At 46.5% G+C, this 22,986-nt stretch overlaps 1 protein-coding gene across 11 annotated transcripts in view; it reads right to left on the minus strand.

Annotated features, from left to right (window-relative positions):
- TRAPPC9 (trafficking protein particle complex subunit 9) overlaps nt 1–22,986 on the minus strand; it is a 390,153-nt gene that overhangs the window by 149,934 nt on the left and 217,233 nt on the right. For all 11 annotated transcript variants that reach the window (XR_014057689.1, XR_014057688.1, XR_014057687.1 and 8 more), the window contains one exon: nt 16,807–16,949. Coding sequence is in view for 8 of the 11 variants with exons in the window: in XM_081504121.1 (XP_081360247.1) it covers nt 16,807–16,949 (143 nt within the window). In the remaining 3 variants the exon portion in view is untranslated. The remainder of the gene's footprint in view (nt 1–16,806; nt 16,950–22,986) is intronic.

Here is a 22,986-nt window from a genome sequence, read left to right on the forward strand (position 1 = left end):
AGGGCACCGTGACTTGCCCAGGGGTTCATACACACACATACACACACATACACACACACACACACACACACAAACACAAGCATATACACAGAGACTGGCATCATCCAAAGACCACCTGGCACGTGTGAAATACCACATTTTCAAAACACACACCTACTGCATGCACCTACTCTCAAGGGAGGAAGGGCAGCAGTGGCTGGATCGTCCGGCCGTGCACTGGGAGATGTCACCCGATGTGTCTGCAGTTGGTTGTGGATTCTGTGGGTGGGGGTGTCCTCTCAGAGGTGCAGCACTTGGAAAACCATTCATGAGCTCTGACAGCTGCCTACGAGAGGGCTCTTCACTCATCCCACAGGAAAATGAGCTTTCGAGAATGAAGATCTATTCTGCCCTTGTCATAACTTCATGAAATCTTTAATCACAGCAAAATCTTTCATCAGAAAGGGGAATTCATAAAACATTTATCAGAGGTGGAAAACTGAAGTGATTATTTTTTTTTAAGCAGAAAAGACAAGACTCAAATCTGTGTTGTTTTCACTTGTGGAATATAGTTGTTAGATATAACTGCACAGAAATGATGGATGTTGGAATATAATACTTTTCTGGCCTTTATTTTTTCTGACTCCCTGTCTGATTGCGGGGGCAGCTTGATCCAGGGTTTCTGTTCCTCCTAACTGTTGACAGCATGAGATGTTGGTGGATCTTCGCTTTCTACCTTTTATTCATAAATTAATTCTCTTTCCCAAACTGCCACAGCACCGTGTGCCACCATCATGTCACTTACTCTGTGTATCTTTCCATATCACTTTGGATGTTTCTCTTAAGCTTTAACCTGGGGCTTGAGCATATAATTCACTTTTAATTCTTGTGTGCTTTTTGGTTTTATTTTTGTTTTGTTGGTTGGTTTGCTGTTCATTTTTCTGGATCCATCTTTCTGGAGTACAGGGAAGCCCAGGAAAGCTACCTGGAAGAACTGAGATCAGAGCAAAGCTTTAGATCCATCTGCCTGGTCAGGACAGGGGGAGGAGGGGCGGGCAGCAAAGGCCCAGCAGCTGAGAGGAACCTGGAGCGCAGTCAGAGGGCCGGATGAGGCTGCCAGGTGGAAAGGAGAAGCACAGTCCACACAAAGAATACGCGTGTGAGGCCATGCCTATAGAGTGAGGACGCACCATTTCCTCTGTCCACAATAAAGACAGTTTTACTTTTTAATTCACATAAATATCTACTGAGTCCCTGTCATGTGTCAGGTGCTATTCTAAGCACTTGGGATATGGAAATCAACAAAAGAAACAGGGTCTCCGCTTTCACAGACCCCAAATTCTTACGAGGGGAGTGAGCTGAGAAAGATAAGGGGAATTAAAAGTGAAAAAAGAATTCAGTCATATTTCATAAAATAAGGAAAAATGGGTTCTTTTGAACCCTGTTGCTGAATACAGGGTTAAGACATACATCCACACACAAAATCAATAACAACAACATCTCTATATATCAACTAAAATCAACAATAGAATATAATTTTTTAAAAAATATATTTACAATAGCAATGCACCTAGGAATAAATCTAACAAAATGTATACAGGACATTTATGGAAAAAATTCTGAAGTTTTATGGAATGATATTAAAGGTGATGAATAAATACAGAGATGTTTTATGTTCAAGGATAGGAAAACTTGGTATTTTAAAATGACTTATTTCTTTTCCACTCCAGTAGTCTTGCCTGGAAAATCCCATGGAAGGCATAGACTGGCGGGCTACAGTTCACAGGGTCACAAAGAATCAGACACAACTGAAGCAACTTAGCACGCCTTGCACTTCTTTCCTGGTTTACATAAATTTAAAGGAACTCAATAAAAAATCTCAACAGAGTTCTGGTTTTGGTCAAACTTGATACACTACTTCTAAAATTCATACATAAGATCAAAGGCCAAGAAATGTGAAACAACAACGAGAAAGGTTTTTGGAAGGGATTTGACCAACCAGATATCAAGAATTGCTATAAAAGCTGTAATATGAAGGCCCAAAGTAGTTGGGGAGTGATAAACACACCAGAGAAGGAAAAAACAACCCAGACGCAGACACACAAATGTAAAGTAATAGTAAGTAAACCTGTAACAGTCACACACTGGAAACATATATATATATAAGCAAAAATGAATTAACTCCAGACCTCACTGCAGGCTAAGTCTCATGTTAACAAGGCTGAGCGAACAGCACGTGGCAGGAGGTAATTACAGTATACATTTATATCAAGTTTAAAATACTTAAAATTACTCTGTATTGCTGATAATAGTCAACTGGAGGGTAGTAGTCACTCTCCGTGAGGGGGAAAGAGAATAGGGTCACAGAGGAGCACGCAGAGCTTTAACAGTTTCATTTTTCTTTCTTTAAATTAGAAACACAGGAGCAAATACAGCAAAATGTAAAGCTCTGACAAGCTGCGTGGTTGATGATTATCCCCTTTGCTGTCATTCAATCGCTCAGTCATGTTCTGAGGGTCTTCTCCGTGGCTGAAGCACAGGGCCTGCACAGGGCCTGTAGCGAGTATGGGGCATTGACTCTTTGCAGGGAAACTTGACCTGGGTGGTGGGGGCTGCTCGACAAATAATCCCCTGTCCGCCGCCTGAGGGCACCCTTGCGGCGCAGCCCACGGCTCAACCTGCTTCCCTCGGTGTCCCCTCCCCAGACACCCACTCCCACCCGAGCCCTCTTCTCAGTCTCAGCTTTTCTCTTTGCAACCCCATGGACTGCAGCACACCAGGCTTCCCTGTCCATCACCAGCTCCTGGAGTTTACCCAAACTCATGTCCATCGAGTCGGTGATGCCATCCAGCCATCTCATCCTCTGTCGTCCCCTTCTCCTCCCGCCTTCAATCTTTCCCAGCATCAGGGTCTTTTCCAATGAGTCGGCTCTTCGCCTCGGGTGGCCAAAGTACTGGAACTTCAGCTTCAACATCAGTCCTTCCAATGAGTATTCAGGACTGATTTCCTTTAGGACTGACTGGTTGGATCTCCTTGCAGTCCAAGGAACTCTCAAGAGTCTTCTCCAACATCACATTTCAAAAGCATCAGTTCTTCGGCACTCAGCCTTCTTTATAGTCCAACTCTCACATCCATACATGACTACTGGGAAAACCACAGCTTTGACTAGACGGACCTTTGTTGGCAAAGTGATGTCTCTGCTTTAGCCTTTCTGTACATGTTGCTTACACTTAACGTGTTTTTTACGAGATCTTTTTAAAGTCACTTAGAATGTTGCCTTAGCCTGGGCCCCCACCCCCAGAAAGCTGAGACTGAGAAGAGGGCTGGGGTGGGAGTGGGTGTGTGGGGAGGGGACACCAAGGGAAGCAGGTTGAGCCGTGGGCTGCGCCGCAAGGGTGCCCTCAGGCGGAGGATAGGGGATTATTTGTCGAGCAGCCCCCACCGCCTAGGTCAAGTTTCCCTGCAAAGAGTCAATGCCCCACACTCGCTGCAGGCCCTGTAAAGGCCCTGTGTTTCAGCCACAGAGAAGACCCTCAGAACATTCCAGAAATCGAGAGCTATACCAGACCATCTGACCTGTCTCTTGAGAAACCTGTATGCAGGTCAGGAAGCAACAGTCAGAACTGGACATGGAACAACAGACTGGTTCCAAATAGGAAAAGGAGTACGTCAAGGCTGTATATTGTCACCCTGCTTATTGAACTTATATGCAGAGTACATCATGAGAAATGCTGGGCTGAAAGAAACACAAGCTGGAATCAAGATTGCCGGGAGAAATATCAATAACCTCAGATATGCAGATGACATCACCCTTATGGCAGAAAGTGAACAGGAACTAAAGAGCCTCTTTATGAAAGTGAAAGAGGAGAGTGAAAAAGTTGGCTTAAAGCTCAACGTTCAGAAAACTAAGATCATGGCATCTGGTCCCATCACTCCATGGGAAATAGATGGGGAAACAGTGGAAACAGTGTCAGACTTTATTTTTTTGAGCTCCAAAATCACTGCTGATGGTGATTGCAGCCATGAAATTAAAAGACGCTTACTCCTTGGAAGGAAGGTTATGACCAACCTACATAGCATATTTAAAAGCAGAGACATTACTTTGCCAACAAAGGTCTGTCTAGTCAAGGCTATGGTTTTTCCAGTGATCATGTATGGATGTGAGAGTTGGACGGTGAAGAAAGCTGAGTGCTGAAGAATTGATGCTTTTGAACTGTGGTGTTGGAGAAGACTCTTGAGAGTCCCTTGGACTGCAAGGAGATCCAACCAGTCCATCCTAAAGGAGATCAGTCCTGGGTGTTCATTGGTAGGACTGATGTTGAAGCTGAAACTCCAATACTTTGGTCACCTGATGCGAAGAGTTGACTCATTGGAAAAGACCCTAATGCTGGGAAGGATTGGGGGCAGGAGGAGAAGGGGACGACAGAGGATGAGATGGTTGGATGGCATCACCGACTCGATGGACATGGGTTTGGGTAAACTCCGGGAGTTGGTGATGGACAGGGAGGCCTGGCGTGCTGTGATTCATGGGGTCGCAAAGAGTCAGACACAACTGAGCGACTGAACTGAACCCAGCAGAGCGGAGCTGAGGTGCTGTCAAGTCACCCTTCGTAAATCTGGCTGCCACAGAGATGGCTAGTGTGAGATGTGGGCTAGGACTTAAGGTAGAGAACAACACACACGTGATAACAATTTTTTCTTTTAAATTAAGTCCATCTTCTGAAATCATGGGCTTCCCAGGTGGCTCAGTGGTAAAGAACCTGCATGCCAAAGCAGGAAATGTGTGTTCAATCCCTGGGTCAAGAAGGTCCCCTGAGGAAGGAAATGACAACCCACTCCAGTACTGTGCTGTGTGTGTGCTTGTGCTTAGTCACTTAGTCATGTCCGACTCTTGCAACCCCACAGACTGTAGCCTGCCAGGCTCCTCTGTCCATGGGATTCTCCAGGCAAGAATGCTGGAGTGGGTTGCCATTTCCTTCTCCAGTGGATCTTCCCAATACAGGAATTGAACCTGGGTCTCCTGCATTGCCAGCAGACTCTTTACCGACTGAGCTACGAGGAGTATTCTTGCCTGGGAAATCCCATGGACAGAGGAGCTTTGCAGGCTACAGTCCGTGAGGTCGCAAAACAGTCAGACACGACTTAGCAACTGACCAACAACCTGAAATCATAGAGATAACAACTAACTTCAGATGTAATGGCAAAGGAGGGCATCTCTGATGAAATGGCATTTCATTGCAGACCCACATGATAAGAAGGCGATCGTGTGAAGGTCTTGGAGGAGTGCTTTCAGAGAAGGCAGTTAAGGCCAAATCTTAGAGCAGGGTGAAATCAAGAGATAGAATGAGCCAAGAGCAGAGAGGTGCAAAATTAATGACAGAGTAAAGGTTGTGCAAAAAGTTCAGTTTTATTCTAAGGATGATGGGAAGCTATCTTTAGAGTCTTGAGCAGATGACTGACATGAATTGATTTATGCTTTTTAAAAACATGAGGAGTTCCTATTCTGGAAAAGATGGAGTAAACACAAATAACCCATCCCCTGTCACCCCTACTGAATCCAACTATAAATCTGATATACAATGCAGACAGCAGCTCTCTGATGGTCTGAAAAGTAAATTATAGAAGGTGGATTTGGGAAGGAGATCTGAAATCCAAGTTCCTCTGAACATCATGAAAGGGTGGGAGAGGGGGTCCTCTGGGCTTGTTCTTTTTTCTCCTCTCTTTCTCCCAGCCCCCAGCCCCTGGGCAGTACCTCTATGAAACGGCACCATGATGGCAGTCATTCAAGACCAGGACACCAAGGGACCCAAGCGACCAGTCCCACAACCACAGGGCCAGTCCCCATCACTTCGATTTCCCCTCTCTGTCCTCTGACCAATTGGTCCCCCCCACACACACAGCAGGGAACTCAAATCTTGGCTTTGTTGTGGAGAGACAGGGAGGGGAGGCCTCTGGACAGTGCTGGGGAGACGGTGGAAAGGACAGAGGTGAAGACAGTGGTTTGCTAAAGTGGTACCTGACCTGGGCTCACCGTGGAGCGAGCATGGGGGCACGAATCCTGAGTGGCAAGCCATGGGCTCCAGTAACTGAGCTCCAGGAAGGCACCCACAGGACTGGCCCAAGGAGAACCTCAGACTTGGAAACCAGAAGTGCAGCCTGGTCCACAGAGGGCACCAGAGAGCCATGGTGTGGAACACCCACCAAACCAGAATCACCTACGCTCCCCTCAGGACGCAAGCAAGGCCCCAGCACCTCACAACAGCAGCTGTGAGACGTCTGTAACCTAAGTCTATGATCACTCAGCATAGGAAGAGCCCAGGAAAAAGCCAACTGGCAATGGAAAATAAAAATCAGTAGACCACAACTTCAAGATGATAGTCTTATCACAACAAGACTTTATGTTCCGCAAAGTAAGGGCAAACACACTTGAAACAAATGAAAAGATAAAATCTCAGCAAAGAAATAGAAGATATAAAGAAAAAGCAAAGAGAAACTTGAGAAAAAGACTGAACTGAAAATTTCACCAGGTGGTGAATTACCTGAGTAACTGAGGGGACGAGTTCTGTAAAATCAGAAAGGATACAGAATAGACAACACCACTGACCAACTAAGTACCTGATACTTAGCTTAACATTCCACCATCAAAATGGCAGGATACGCACACTTCTCAGGTTATATGCAACATTTACCAAAGTAAACCACTTCTAGGCCATGCAGGGAAAAAACCTCTAGCAACTTTAAACAGAATAAAAATTACACAAATATTTTTTTGAACCACAAAGGAATTAAACAAGCATATTTGACGATAGATTAACAATACACCCAATGGAAACAATGGAGAGGAAAAAAACAGGGGGGATAAAAACAGTCCTATGAGACAAGAAAAGCTCTAAAAGTCGTGTCATAGGAGTTTGAGATGAAACAAAACAAAACGCACAGTTTTTGAAGAAATAATGGCTGAAAATTCCCCAAATTTGGCAAAAAAAAACACACGTAAATGTACAGATTCAGGAAGCTCAACAAACCCCGAGCCATATAAATTTTTTAAAATCTATGCCCAGAAACATCCTAATCAAGCTAAACTTTAAAAAGCAAAAGGAAAGAAGTCATCTGAAAGCAGCCTGAGTGGTTCAGGAGCAACAATTCAGAGTCTGAAGATTTCTTATCAGCATTCCAGTTTGGACGCTTAATGGGTGTAATATCTTAAGTAAATCATTTAATTTCTCTGAACCTCAGTTTCCTCAGTGAAGACAAGAATGCCTATGTCATACAATTATTAAGAGGCTCCAACAGGAAAAAAAAAAGAAAAATGAAGGAACTTTGTAAAAGTACAAGCAGAATATTGCATAAACAGGAGGGGTGGTGATTGTTATTAGCTTGGTTGCAGTCAGTGGGGCAGCAAGAGGAAACGCACACAGCCCTGCCAGCAAAGCAATCCCAGCTAATGAGTCAATACTGACTCAGCAAAAAGCGAATGAGAAACTCCATGCCAAGGTCTGAGTCTGTCTAAAAACATGGCACCACGCCCAGCAAGTTAAGCGGGGCTTTCTCCCCAAGTCTGGCTGAATTCTTCCAGGCCTCCAGGGTCCAAACGTCACCGTTCCATCGATCCTAGGGGTGCAGTGAGTGAAGACACAGCCAAGCTGGTAGTGACAGCCACAGAGACCTTTGGCCAAACCCATGTGGACAGCAGAAGCTGGCAGGAGTTGTCAGGAGTGGACACGACAGAATGACTGACACTTTCACTTTCTCCATCCTGAAACTGGCTACTAACTTTTCTGGAAAGAGACTGATTGATAACAGGCAGTTAGTTAGTTTAGTCGTTCAGTTGTGTCCAGCTCTTTGCAACCCCATGGACCACAGCACACCAGGCCTCCCTGTCCATCACCAACTCCTAGAGCTTACTCAAACCCATGTCCATCGTGCCAGTGATGCCATCCAACCATCTCATCCTCTGTCGTCCGCTTCTCCTGCCCTCAATCTTTCCCAGCATCAGGGTCTTTCCCAATGAGTCAGTTCTTGGCATCAGGTGGCCAAAGTATTGGAGTTTCAGCTTCAGCATCAGTCCTTCCAATGAATATTCAGGACTGATTTCCTTTCGGATGGACTGGTTGGATCTCCTTGCAGTCCAAGGGACTCTCAAGAGTCTTCTCCAACATCACGCAGTTCAAAAGCATCAATTCTTCAGCACTCAGCCTTCTTTACAGTCCAACTCTCACATCCATACATGACTACTGGAAAAACCATAGCTTTGACTAGATGGACCTTTGTTGGTAAAGTAATATCTCTGCTTTTTAATATGCTGTCTAGGTTGGTCATAGCTTTTCTTCCAAGGAGCAAGCGTCTTTTAATTTCATGGCTGCAGTCACCATCTGCAGTGATTTTGGAGCCCCCCAAAATAAAGTCTGTCACTGTTTGCATTGTTTTCTCATCTATTTGCCATGAAGTGATGGACTGGATGCCATGATCTTAGTTTTCTGAATGTTGAGTTTTAAGCCAACTTTTTCACTCTCCTCTTTCCCTTTCATCAAAGAGGCTCTTTAGTTCTTCTTCGCTAGAGACCATATATGTGTGTGCTCAGTCATGTTCAATGCTTTGTGACCCCATGGACTGTAGCCCACCGGGCTCTTCTGTCCACATGGGTGAACAGGATGGAGAGCTTTCTTGTAAGTCTTAAGAAAGCCAGGGAGTTTATTCAATCTAATGTGAAAGTCACTCAGTCATGTCCGACTATGCGACCCCATGGACTGTATAGTCCATGGAATTCTCCAGGCCAAAATACTGGAGTGGGTAGCCTTCCCTTCTCCAGGGGATCTTCCCAACCCAGGGATTGAACCCAAGTCTCCTGAATTGCAGGTGGATTCTTTACCAGCTGAGCCACAAGGGAAGCCTTCAATCTAAAGTAACCCAAAAAAATAGAACAAATCATCAGAATGTTCTTCTGGTGATATGATCTCACCTTCACTCCTGCCACACAGATTACGGAGCTTCCAAATCTTGCTGAAGACTCTGACAGTAGATTTATTGTCCATTAGAGCCAAGTTTCCCAAAGAGTGATGTAACGTGTGATGTCCCCTTTCCCAAAGGGGACTCATGGGAGGACCCTGAGGAAGGGACAGACTCGTGCCTATGTTTTGGAATGAACACTTCAGCATCGCCTGGAGAAAGAGTTGGAAAGGGAGAAGCTGAAAGCAAAGAGACTCTGAAAGGCTGTTGCAACCATCCCAGAAAGGGAAGAGGAGGCTGGCCTGAGAGACAAAGGTGACATGCCTGAGTCAGTCCAGGGCTACTGAAGTGGAAAGGACAGATCTGGCGACCAGTGGAAACACGGGAACGTTTTCCTGTGGTCGGCTGACACGCAACCTGGCCTCTAGGGAGGGTCTCAGGGTTGCGTGTTACTGAAGGCAGGAGGAGCCTCTGTTTCTGAGCTTTTAGTTAGTAAGTTTTAAAATGTTCCCTGTAAAAGGAAAAAATTTTGAAATGGCGAGAATCAAAAAGACACAGGATAACAAGTGTCGGCAAGGATGTGCAGAAAACTGGAACCTTCATACCCTGCTGGTGGGAACATAACGTGGTACAGCCACACTAGAAAACAGTCAGGCAACTCCCTAAAATGGTTAAACAGTTACCATATGATCTGATAATTCCACTCCTAGGGATACCCAAGAGAAATGAATATGCAAGCCCACACAAAAACTGGTACATGAATGTTTGTAACAGCATTATTCCCAACAGCCAAAAGGTGGAACCAACCCATCAACTAATGAATGGATAAACAAAATGCCACATATCTGAACAATGAAATATATTCCCACGTAAAAACAAATGACATACCGTTGCCTGCTTGTGGGTGAACCTGGACAACATGATGCTAAGTGAAGAGAGCCAATCACGTTTTGTATGATCCCACTTATGTGAAATTTCTAAAACAGGCAAATCTATTGAGACAGAAAGGAGACTGAGGTGGTGTGGGGTGGCAGGGAGGAGGGAAACAGGAGGGACTGTTGACGGGTACGGGGCTTCTGCTAGGATAATGAAAAGCTCTAAAATCAGATGGTGGTGATGGTTGAACAATTCTGCGACTATACCCAAAACACTGAATCACACAGTTTAAGTGGGTGAGTTGTGCGGTATCCAAATGATGCTTCCATAAAGCTCGGGTGTGCAGGCGGCGAGAGCATAGGGGCACTGGAGACGGGCTCTGCAGGCTCGCGGCTCAGCCCCATGGCTGCTGCACCTCACCAGGGCCCAGCGCTCAGCATCGCTGTGGTCTTGACACACACACGCTATCTGCTCCGTTATACTGTCTGCTGCGCATTCGTAACAGACCACAGGTACGAGAGAAGAACCACGAAGCCCACACGTTAAAGGGGCACGAAAATGACTGAAAATTGGGACACCTGGGCCTCAAACCCAAGGTAAAAATGTGACACAGAACAACAGCTAGGGTGTAGTCAGCCTTTCATTCTCTGGTAATGAAGACAAGCCCAACTCATAAAGGGCGGAAACGTACTTACAAATGACAACCTGAAATCATGGTTCATGGGATCGGCATTTGACATGATGATGATTAAAACTTTGAAAATGCCAAATGCAAAAATTCCAAGTGGAAAGTCACAAACAACTCTGGCCAGTTGTTGATGACAGACAAACTACCTTTTAACATACACTCAATCCCTTAATCAGGTATGACATGGGCCTTTTTAACTGATGTTTATAAATCATACTCCTTAATATAAGTAGTGTGTTAATGTTGCTGTTCAGTTACTAAGTTGTGGCTGACTCTTTGTGAACCCCATGGACTGCAGCACGCCCAGGCTTCCCTGTCCTTCACTATCTCCATGAGTTTGCTCAAACTCGTGTCAATTAGTGTATGTTACTTGTTAAATAGAAACAATCTTTAAATCTGTCTTTAAGCAACAAATATTGATAGCGTTTTAAAATGAACATTGAGACATGACATTCAATAATATAATGGTTCAAAATAAAACTAAAATAATCGACAGTAATAACTTAATAATGTATACGATTAAGACATAAAATAGGACCCTTCGAGGTACACCTGTGAGTGGAGACAGAAAAAATGGGAGGTGATTCACAGCCTGGGCAGCCCGTAAGTGACGACACCAGGGACCAGAGGGCGCTCACTGCCACGTCAACCTAGATGACACGCCCAGCGGCTCCTGCCATGGCCGGTGTCAGGAGTGGGGGGTACCAGCTCCTGCCTGTACAGATCTACACTATTTAACACGTGGAAAGAGGATGAGAAGTGTGCTCATCACTTCAGTGAACACACAGCGACAGGAGCAGGAGAGGATGAAGCAAATGCTGCTGCTGCTGCTGCTGCTGCTAAGTCGCTTCAGTCATGCCCGACTCTGTGCAACCCCATAGACGGCAGCCCACCAGGCTCCGCCGTCCCTGGGATTCTCCAGACAAGAACACTGGAGTGGGTTGCCATTTCCTTCTCCAGTGCATGAAAGTGAAAAGTGAAAGTGAAGTTGTTCAGTCGTGTCCGACTCTTAGCGACCCCATGGACTGTAGCCTACCAGGCTCCTCCGTCCGTGGGATTCTCCAGGCAAGAGTACTGGAGTGGGGTGCCATTGCCTTCTCCGGAAGCAAATGCAGTAAGTCATTAATCTCCTTCCAACTGGAGGCTCCGTGAGCAGACTAGAAGGAGAGGGCAACCCTGGGGTAGGTGCCGGGCAAAGAGCAGCCTTGGGTTTTGAGGCAAAAGAGTCTTCTTGATGTTGTCATTTTTGTGCCCCTCTTAACATGTGGTCTTCATGGTTCTTGCCTTGTCCCCATTACATGTGGTCTGTTATGCACGCAAACCAGACAGTAAACCACAGAGGAAATGATGTGCTCGTCAAGACCACGTGAAGGAAAACTGATGCCTAAAGAAATAGGAATGACTTGCTCAGGACCACAGAGCAGATGAGTGGGAGAATCAAAATCTGAAATTGGAGGCAGGTACACTGGGTTCTGAATCCTGCGCTTGTTAAAATCTTTAATTCTTGTTAAATTAAAAACCCATTCAAATCAACACAGGAACCTGGAAAAGATCGACCGTAATAAAATCTAGCACTGAAAGTGCCTTTATTACAATGTCTGTGAGCACAGGCCCCCCATGGCGTGGAACAGTCCCACCCCACGGGGGGAAATGGGATTTTTCTAAATGGCTGTGGAGAAGAGCCGTGGTGTGTCAGGTTGTGTGATTTCTGTTAATAATGTAATAACTCCCACACCTTACACCCTGGCTCAGGGGAATGCATTTCCCACAGAGCTCAGAGCAGCGATGTGTAAGATTGGATCATTTATCCTAACGGTCTGGGAAGAAATTGCTCCTGAGGAGGGGAAGGCAGGGTGGCCCCATCCATTTCAGTCTGTCCCCAACAACATTAGCAGGCGGCTCGGTGTAAAAAGTGAATCTCAAAGGTAATTGATCTCCTAAATAAAAGTCAGCTGAAACCCAGGTACACCCCTGAAGGAGGATGGTAAAAAAAAAAAAAAAAAAGCAAAGAGAATTCCACCTGCCATCTACGCTGTGCTTTGGCTCCGGGAAAACAATGGCCCCTCCATTGTTCAATTTGATTCTCTCGCCCCCCATAAGGTGAGCAGAGCTGGTGACCACAGCAGTGGGGACAGAGGGCTGAGGCTGGGAGAGATTCAGAGATGCTTCCACAGACAGAGCGGGTAAGGGGGGCCCAGGCCTCTGGAAGCCCACTTCAGAGCACAGTGGTAGGAAGCATGGGTTTTGCTGGGGAGAAGACCAACATTCAAATGAATCTCTTTTGCTCATTAATGTGCAACCTGGGGTGAGTTATTTCACATCTGCATACAGCAACACTGACTTCAAAGGGTTCTCGGGAGTTTAAATGGGACACTGCACAGTGTACCGAGGGCATGACTAGGAATAGGGTGGGTCCTGAATAAATGGGATTTCCCTGCTCTGACTTCTCTTCTAGAACTCTACCAGTAAAAAACTACCAATGAGAAAAACGGCATAAATCATCAGTACTAATAAGAGAAGCACTGGTGGCTCAGATGGTAAAGAATCTGCCTGCAACGCAGAAGACCTGGGTTCGATCCCTGGGTCGGGAAGATCCCCTGGAGTAGTGAATGGCAACCCATTCCAGTATTCTTGCCTGGAGAACTCCATGGACGGAGGAGCCTGGCAAGCTACAGTCTACAGGACCACAAGAGTCGGACGCAACTAAGCAACTAAACCACCACTACCAATGAGAGGAGCAGATACACAAACCAGCCCAGAAGAAAATGATGTAATAACCTTTGGTATGCTGGTTTCAGAATAGGGTACATGATTCTTTTTATGCCAGCAATAAGGCTGTCTTTTGATGAATGTATGGCTTCACATGAACTGTGAGCTTCCAGAGGTTCAAGCTGGTTTTAGAAAAGGCAGAGGAACTAGAGATCAAATTGCCAACATCTGCTGGATCATCAAAAAAGCAAGAGAGTTCCAGAAAAACATCTATTTCTGCTTTATTGACTATGCCAAAGCCTTTGACTGTGTGGATCACAATAAACTGTGGACAATTCTGAAAGAGATGGGAATACCAGACCACCTGACCTGTCTCTTGAGAAACCTGTATGCAGGTCAGGAAGCAACAGTTAGAACTGGACATGGAACAACAGACTGGTTCCAAATAGGAAAAGGAGTACGTCAAGGCTGTGTATTGTCACCCTGCTTATTGAACTTATATGCAGAGTACAACATGAGAAACGCCAGGCTGGAGGAAGCACAAGCTGGAATCAAGATTGCCGGGAGAAATATCAATAACCTCAGGTATGCAGATGACACCACCTTTATGGCGGAAAGTGAAGAGGAACTAAAGAGCCTCTTGATGAAAGTGAAAGAGGAGAGTGAAGAAGTTGGCTTAAAGCTCAACATTCAGAAAACTAAGATCACAGCATCTGGTCCCATCACTTCATGGCAAATAGATGGGGAAACAATGCAAACAGTGACAGACTTTATTTTGGGGGGCTCCAAAATCACTGCAGATGGTGATTGCAGCCATGAAATTAAAAGACACTTACTCCTTGGAAGAAAAGTTATGACCAACCTAGACAGCATATTAAAAAGCAGAGACATTACTTTGCCGACAAAGGTCCGTCTAGTCAAGAATATGGTTTTTCCAGTGGTCATATACGGATGTGAGAGTTGGACTATAAAGAAAGCTGAAGCGCCGAAGAATTGATGCTTTTGAACTGCAGTGTTGGAGAAGACTCTTGAGAGTTCCTTGGACTGCAAGGAGATCCAACCAGTCCATCCTAAAGGAGATCAATCCTGGGTGCTCATTGGAAGTTCTGATGTTGAAGCTGAAACTCCAATACTTTGGCCACCTGATGCAAAGAGCTGACTCATTTGAAAAGACCCTGATGCTGGGAAAGATTGAGGGCAGGAGAAGGGGACGACAGAGGATGAGATGGTTGGATGGCATCACCGACTCAATGGACATGAGTTTGGGTGGGCTCTGGGAGTTGGTGTTGGACAGGGAGGCCTGGTGTGCTGCAGCTCATGGGGTCGCAGAGTCGGACACGACTGAGTGACTGAACTGAACTGAACTGATGGCTTCTTTTTGCATCAAAGTCAGCTTGAATGCCCATAAAGGCTTCAGCTAACATGGATTCGGTTATCTAGCTGTGCATCTGTGCTGCAGACACCTTGCAGTCAGGGTATCTGGAAGCCAGTCTGTCACTGGCAAGCTGTGAGACCCTGGGAAAACCACAGGCCTTCTCTGGGCCTTATTTGTGATGCAAATGTGTTGAGTCTGGCCGTCTCCGGGGATGCCTGACTCTAAAATGGCCCGATGCTAAAAGAAAATTCTCACCTGGGAGCAAGATGAAAACCAGTGTCCACAGAAAACCATGTCATGTCAACCTGAACAGAGTATAGATAAAATGCATGATAATTCTGCTGTATTTCAGGCCAACAATTTATACGGTCTCTAAGGAAACTGGAGCATAAATATCAGAGTGGGCACTTTGAACTCTGTCCAGTAGGCACTGGGACAGTCTTCAAGTCAGACAGTGATATGGAAACGTTTGTATTTACAGGACGATACAGGAGCAGGCTGGAGGCAGGGGAGTATTTCTAGAGTCCCAAGGAAAGATGGCAAACCTCAACCCACAGGATCAGGGTTTAGTGAGACTGAGTAGGACAGGAGACGGATTAGAGGAAATCAAACGTCAACCCAAGAGCAGGGAAAAGAAACACATAGGTCAAAAGGAAGAGAGTGAGGCTGGTAACCAGGAGCCAAACAGCACATCAGCCTACCACCAGCTCTTCCAGTGTACTGCACCAAACCACAAGGCAACAATTTTTCTCATCTTAAATTGTCATTAAGGGCTGCAGGGGCCGTGACATGGAAGCCAGATAGCAATAGGGGGAAACAAATCCAACTTGGTGACAATCTGTGCTGCTTCTCAGACCTATTTATGAGAGCGGTGGCAGCAGGAGATGAGGGGACGAGAAAGAGACGCACGCCAGGGTGATGGTGTAGAGGACTGAACGCAGGGGAAGGGCCTGAGAAACTCGAACAGCATCTGGCAGGCGTCCTGGCCAAAGCTCCCCGCCGGCAAGTGCTTTGATGCTTTATACAAATTCAAAACAGAGGAGAGCACTGGCAAGAGAGACCATTACTCTGTGGATTGAAAAAGTGATAGATGATGAAATGCGAAGCTGAAAAGCCCAAGCTCAGCCATTAATTCTCACTGAGGCCATGCCCCAGGGGCTGGGAGAAAAGCAGTCTTTCCTATGAACTCAAACTGCCCTTACTTTGGGGGCGGGGCAGGGGGGGCTGTATCACTCTAAAGAGAGTTTTCTATCGACATTAACATCCTCCCATTATACTCTGTGGACGACAGAGCCCACTGGTGGAGGGGGCTGCTGCACATGATGTTCTCTACCCCCACGGTCAAGGACGGACAGGTAAGGACGGCCTTAACTCCATTAAGCATAAGTACCACTAGGCCACTGCATGCTACCTGGAGAGGTAAGGTGTCCCTGGACAGGGGAATGTGGAAGCACTCGAGGGGTCAGGACCTGCCTTCGGAAGGCTGCTCACCACCTGGGCAGGAATCCAACCCCACAGGGTCTCCAGGGGTCTGCAGCCCCACCCCGCATTATTCCCAGGTCATCACAGGTCAAAGTTCGGGGTGAGAAACTGTCATTCTCCCACCTAAGGGAGGAACAACCTCTAGTATCTCTGGCCTCTTCTGGATCTGAAGGAGACAAACTGATTTCTTCCTCCCTGAAGGAAGGCTAGGCAGGGAGAAGCAAGCAGGAGGAAAAGCCTCCCACAGGGAGGGCGCTCTGGGCAGATGTGACCCCACTCTCCCGACGGCTGGGGGCTCCAGGAAGAGAGGGCTGAGATGCTGGATGGCCTGGCCCTGCACAGTCCTCCTGGGAGGACAGCGGGACAGAGACAGACAGGCTGGACTCCTCCAGGAGTGTCCAAGGCACAGGGCCATGCGCCGAGTCCCTCCTAGCAGGAGATCTGAGCCGGACCGGAGCGAGGACCGGGCTCAGGACAAGCGGGAACCGTGTCCTGCCCCATGACAACCACAAGCAAGCACGCTGCAGGGATGACGTGATCACCACAGTGCGGTCCAAGTGGGAAGCCCGTTCACTGCGTCTCCCTGAAGAGGCACTTCTCTACACTGCCTGTTTATCTGATGAAGACCCGGGGAAGCTGACCACCCTGGCACATTGGGCGGTGGGACTAAGATGAACACCAAGGTCAGAACTGCTGGCGCAGCGCCGTCAGTCTCGAGAGCAAGGCTGGCGAAGCACTGAGGTGCACGTACCTGGTGGCCGGCAGGGTAGCGACCCGCGTGAAGAACACAGACGGCTCCACCTCCACATGCAGCCCCAGGGCCAGCGTCCTGTAATACCCTTCAACATGGCCTGGGCCTCCAGAGTATTTGAAGTTCAGGACAGCTTCCAGCGTCTAAAAAGATGGAAAAAAAAGAAAAAAGGTCAGTCACTACCCTCTGAGCCGACCACCGTCCAGCCACATGGCCGGCTTCACCCAGATGAGGGGAAGGTGACCCCCAGCTGATGAAGTGGGGCAGCTCCCACTCACGGATCCGGGCAGCTCTCACTCACGGCGGTCACTGGCACCTGACCCTGGTCCCATCTTTCCTCCAACAATGCCCCGCATCTAACAACATATACAATTCTCAGCCTGCAAACACGAATGGAGAGAAACTCGAGGATGATTCTGTGATGGGATCTAACATTTCAGAGAGACAAGTGCATTTCAGTCTGCATCATTTAAACACACAGATCAGGTTGGGGGGTGGGGGGGCTTCCATGAGGGCCCTGGAGCACGGTTCCTAGGCTAACAGTGAGTAAGGCTGAGGAGCCCCAGACTCATGGAGATAAGGTCATGGGGCAGCCATGGAGCCAGAAGGCCAAGCAGGAACAAGTTCCTTCCAGAAGGGACAGGGTGGGGACACCTCACCAGGGGCAGAGCCGGCCACCACACAAGCCGGCAGGAAGGAATCAGTTAAGACGTCCATGAACTTCTAAGGGCTGAGGAGGGGCTCTACAGATAGTGGAGACCCTCCAGACACAAGGACAATTCCTGCCCTGCCAGGGTCTTCTTCAAGGACCTCTCCTGCGGGGCTTGCACATGGGGCTGGCAGGGGCAGAGGTGCAGGGGAGCCTCCCTGGGTGCTACCGGCCTGGAGGACGTGGTCAGCAGCCACCAGGGGAAAAACACCGAACGAAAACCCCAGCTCCAACCCCCTGCTCCCATCCCAAGCCCATCCACACCCTTCTCTCCTCCAAACCAAAATCTTTAGCTTCTGGAGGAGGGGTGACCAATGCCAAGGGCATAGAGGCAGGGGTAAATTTCTCTCCTAGTGAGGCGAGGACAAGAGGGCCAGGATCCTGGAGCGACGCCACTAGAGACAGAGCAGGAAGCCGGTTCAGAGTGCCTACCTCTAGACCAGGCAGAGGCTGGTGCTACCGGGGGAGGGGCCAGGACTCCGAGAGCCCTCGCCCACAACGTGGGGTGCGGCTCCAACCAGGGGCGGAGGCAGTGGGAGGACAACAGCGTGGCCCCTCTGCTCCTGCACTGACCTAGCAGGCCCCCCAGTAGGAAGTCCCTGGGGTAGGAGGGAAGGTGTGGAGAGACCCCCGCCCAGGCGCTGGCAGGCAGGGAGGGCTCAGGGCCGAGGAGAGAGGACCGTTATGGGAAAAACCCCTGGAACCTCAGCAGCCCTCACCACCTTCCTCCCCCTCCCCTGGCACAATCTGGAGCCTGTGCCACACCAACAGTAACCATGGCAACAGGAAATCTCAACCGCAGCTCAGCTCCTCACTAAAATGACTCAGCCTTCCCCAGGAAGGTCCTAAAACAGGCAACAGCACACTGCGGCCCATGGGCCAGACCTGGCCTGCAGCCTGGCTCTGTATGCCCTGGAGCTGAGAACAGTCTTTTACATTTTTAAAGGGCTGTACAACAAAACAAATGACAAAACCAAAGAAGGATATGTAACAGAGACCACAGGCGGCCAGCACAGCTGAAATATTTAGCAGATGCTCCTTCACATAAAAAGTTGACTAATAAAACTCTTAAGAAGCAAACATAGGGGTCAATCATAGGGACTTTGGATTAGGAATGATTCCGGAGACAGCACACCAAGACAAACTGCGGGGGTCACGGAAACCCAAGGAGGGCAGAGCTTTGGGGAGGAGGGCTGGAATGCCCACTGCTGCGGCCAAGCCATGTAAACGGGGCCTGAGAAAGTGTCCACCACATCTGGAGATTAGCTGGGCTCTGATGACCCTAGTGGGGGCATTTCCCAGAAAAGGAAGAGGGAGGGTGAGCTGGGAGCACTGCCCCGGGCTGACAGTGCCGGACGGAGGCCTCAAAGCCACGTGTTCAGGGTGGGGATTCGAGCCCACCGCGGGAAGCCACCCGTCCCAACCACAGAGCCGGCACAGCCCGCCTGCCCTCCTCCCCGCGCTCCACCAGTCACGACTCAATAAGCCGTCCACGCGAGACATGGTGCTCAGCCCTCAGTTATTGCTTTCATTGACCCATTTCTCCTCTCCAAAGGAGAGGCAAGCATAGCTACGAAAGTGCTTAAAATCAAAGAAAATCACCATATGTGTGTGCTGCAGGGGCCATCCCAGGTGGAGGACAGTTCTCCTCTGTGAAGAACATGGACAAGAATCCCAGAGACAAGCAGCCTGGTACAGTGGGTGGGGAGCAGGGAAGGAGGGCAGTTAAGCTCAGCTTGATGCTCTGGCTAAGTGAGATCTTGAGCATGTTATCCCACCACTCAGCCTCAGTTTCTCAATTGTTAAATGGTGCTAATAATAAACACCTGTCTCACTGGACTTTAATGAAGACTCAGTGTGAAAGTGAAGTATAAGCTCAAGCAGGCACTCATTAAATAGACTCCTTTCTCCCTCTGCACCCTGACCACTCGATACCTGAAGGCAACATGGCTTAAAATAGGAAGAAAGGGGAAATGGACTCTAATGCCATTTATTTAACATTTTTTGTATCATGGTAAAATACACATAAAAATTACCATTTTAACCATCAGTAAGTGTACACTTCTTTGGCATTAGGCACTTCCCATTGTTATATAAACATCACCACCGTCCGTCTCCAGAACTTTTTCATCTTCCCAAACTGAAACTTTATACAAACTACACAAAAATTCCTCTTCCCCTCTCCCCCAGCCTCTGGCAACCACCGTTCTCCTTTCTGTCTCCATGAATCTGACTACTCTAGAGACCTCATGTAAGTGGAATCTTAGCACTTTTGTCCTGTTGTGACTGGCCTATTTTTTCAGCATAGTGTTTCCAAGGTTCGCTGGTGTTATAGCTTGTTTCAGAAAATAATTCCTTTTTAAAGCTGAATAATATTCCGCTAAATGGATGTACCATATTTTGTTTAACCATTCACTTGCCAGCAAACACTTGGGTTGCCTCCACTTATTAGCTACTGTGATTAATGCTGCTATGAACATGAGTATATAAATACCTGTTTGAATCTCTGCTTTCAATTCCTTTGGGTATATCCCCCAGAAGTGGAACTGCTGGATCATATGATAATCCAATCACCATACCATTTCCCACTGTGGCAGAACTATTTTTCATACCTAACAGCTGTGCACAGGGATTCCAATTTCTCAACAATACCTATTTTTTCCTGGTTGATTGGTTGTTTTTAATAATCACCATCCTAATGGGGGGTGAAGTGATATCTCATTTTGGTTTTGATCTGCATTTCTCTAATGACCAATGATGCTGAGCATCTTTTTATATGCTTACTGGCCATTTGTATATCATTGGAAAAATGCCTACTCAAGTCCTTTAGTCACATTTTAAAAGCTCATTGTTCCAACTCATCTCCCACCACTCTTCAAGGTGGACGTGTTTACAGGTTCCCCTGAACTTTGGTTCTACTGATTCTCTCAACCTGTATAAATGCTGCTCCTGCTTCATGGCACCCCAGTAGCCATGCCTTCTCCAGTAAGATGGCTGTACTGCCTTACTTTAAAAGGACTCAATGAAATACATATTTAAAAAAAAAATACTCAAGGATCATATTTTGGTCTCACCAAAATGCCAAACTCTTTTTCCACAGCATATAGCACTGTAATCTCTAAAGGACTGCCAAGTTTATGACCTAAACTTTTGAAAACCCTTGCTGTCAGCACAAGGTGAGACCCCCATATCCCAATAATCCTTTCTGTAATGACTTTCTTAATCCAACAGTCTATTCTTTCATTCATCTTTTCAATCACTTCCTGGGTACTTTCTGAGTGCCAGGATCTGTGCTTACAACAATGAATACAGTAGGGTCCCTGATCTCAGAAAGCTCAGTGTCAAGTCAATGAATGTCTGAATAAATTAACTGATAAACAAACAAATAAAGCCAATCCATCACCCAATATATTCATGGCAGCCTCTGCAAATGCAGGCATGAGGGTCAAGGAAATAAACAGACTCTCAATAATGGCCTTGAAAAGCCAAAATCTGTGAAGCAATAAAAAAAATTCATGCTGGCATTTTTGTTTTTTTTACAGTAAACTTACAAGTTGTCTCCAGGGAGTGATATAGTAGAAACCACCTGGGAAATAGGCAAAAACTACACACAGACAGGTAACCATCAAGTACCTATATACCAAGTATATAACAAAGAAGAAACTGTATTTCTATTTTCTTGGAATTGGCTATTTCCTTACTCTGTAGAGAAGTAAGTAAAAGATATAATTATGGGGGAAAATATATAATTTATGAAAACAAACACAGAAAAGATTCTATGAAATTATTGCATACTACTGCCTTCCTTCCTTAAAAGAAAAGCCTTCTCAGCTCCATAAAACTAGAATATTTTAATAAAGCCATAGTGTGGGCTGATAAGGGAAAAGACATGGGATGTCCAAGCTTTATTTCAATCAAAATATAAGGAGAAACAATGCACTACTATGCCATAGGACTTTTCCTTCTTCAAACACGTGACAGTCTTAATTTGAGGGAAGAGTTATTATGCAAATCAGAAATGGGCAAAGAACTAAAGAAAAATTATTTCTTTTCTAGCTATATAATAATTTGTTATCTGAGCTGAAATGAAAGGTCTTTCAAGAGCTGCCTTTTACTGAGCACCTGCTAAGTGCCAGTGCTGTGCTACCTGAGCTCCACACACAGGCTCTAACATTAAGAGCCCTCCAAGGAAAGTCCAGTTGGCATAAATGCACAGCTCAGTGACTGGCCGAGGCCACAGGCCCAGGTTCAAATGCAGAGCTGCACGGCTGCACAGCCTGCTGTCTTCCGTGTACGGGAACTGCCCAGAACTGTGTCCACCCACCCGTCCACCCACTCATTCACTCACCCACCCTGGATGGATGCCTCCTAGTGTGAGGGACTGTGGCAGAAGACATGACGCCATCCCTGTGGGCTCAGGTCTAGTCAAAGACGCAAGCCCCCGGGCCCCTAAGACAACTGTGATATGCTATGCCACAGAGAAGTGTCCCAGGATATACGAGGATACAGGAGAAAAAAGGACTGTGTGTGTCTGGGGTAGCGTTGTATAAGAAGAGACTACAACCCAGCAAGGAAGAGAGGATTGGGCGATTATTAAATAGAAATTGGACAAATGATGAAAGAAAAAAAATCAATCAAACTAAAACTCATTTCATGAAAGTACCAATTAAAGCAACAATCCTCTAAGTTGGGCTCATCAAGGGAAACAGAAGTGAGAGACTGGTCACTAACACCAGGAATGAGAATGACTGTCAGTACAGAGCATACACACGTGAAAGGGCTAAGAAAGGAAAAGAGTAAACAACTTCGGGTCAACAGATTTAGCAACTTAGGTGATGGGTACACGTTACCAAATGGAACCAACAAGAAACAGGAGACTCAAAGAACCTCCTGCTAATTGAAGACACAGGAGTTATAAATTAACATGGGATTTACAAGTGAGCATGGGATTTATAAATTAACACACTCTCCTAAAAGAAACCCCAAACTCAGATGGCTTCCCAGCTGAATTCTATCAAAACCTAATTTTAGATACAACACCAGTTTATACAACCATGTTCAGAAAAAAAGGGAGAAAAAGTTCCCATTCTTTTTATGAGGCCAGTATTATCCAAATGCTAACAGCAGAGAGCCTACAAAGAAGGCTACAGGCCTATATTCCTTGTGAATTTAGATGTAAAAATCCTCCATTATCACTGAGTCAAATACAGTGATATTTAAAATGAGTAATACCATCATGACCAAGTAAGCTTAACAACTGAAGGTTTGGTTTAACATTAGAAATCAATCAATGTCATTCACCATATTAACAGACCATTAACAGACAAAACAGAAGAGCCATATGATTATCTCAATAGCTGCAGATAATGCAATTGAAAAAATTCAAAACCTATTTATGATTTCTTTAAAAATCTCAGCAAAATAGGCATAAAAAGGAACAGCCTCAATCCACAAAGTGCACCCATGAGAAA

Source organism: Giraffa tippelskirchi, chromosome 6 (genome assembly GCF_054371585.1).
Source record: "Giraffa tippelskirchi isolate mGirTip1 chromosome 6, T2T-mGirTip1v1.2.pri, whole genome shotgun sequence".
Lineage (NCBI taxonomy): Eukaryota > Metazoa > Chordata > Mammalia > Artiodactyla > Giraffidae > Giraffa > Giraffa tippelskirchi.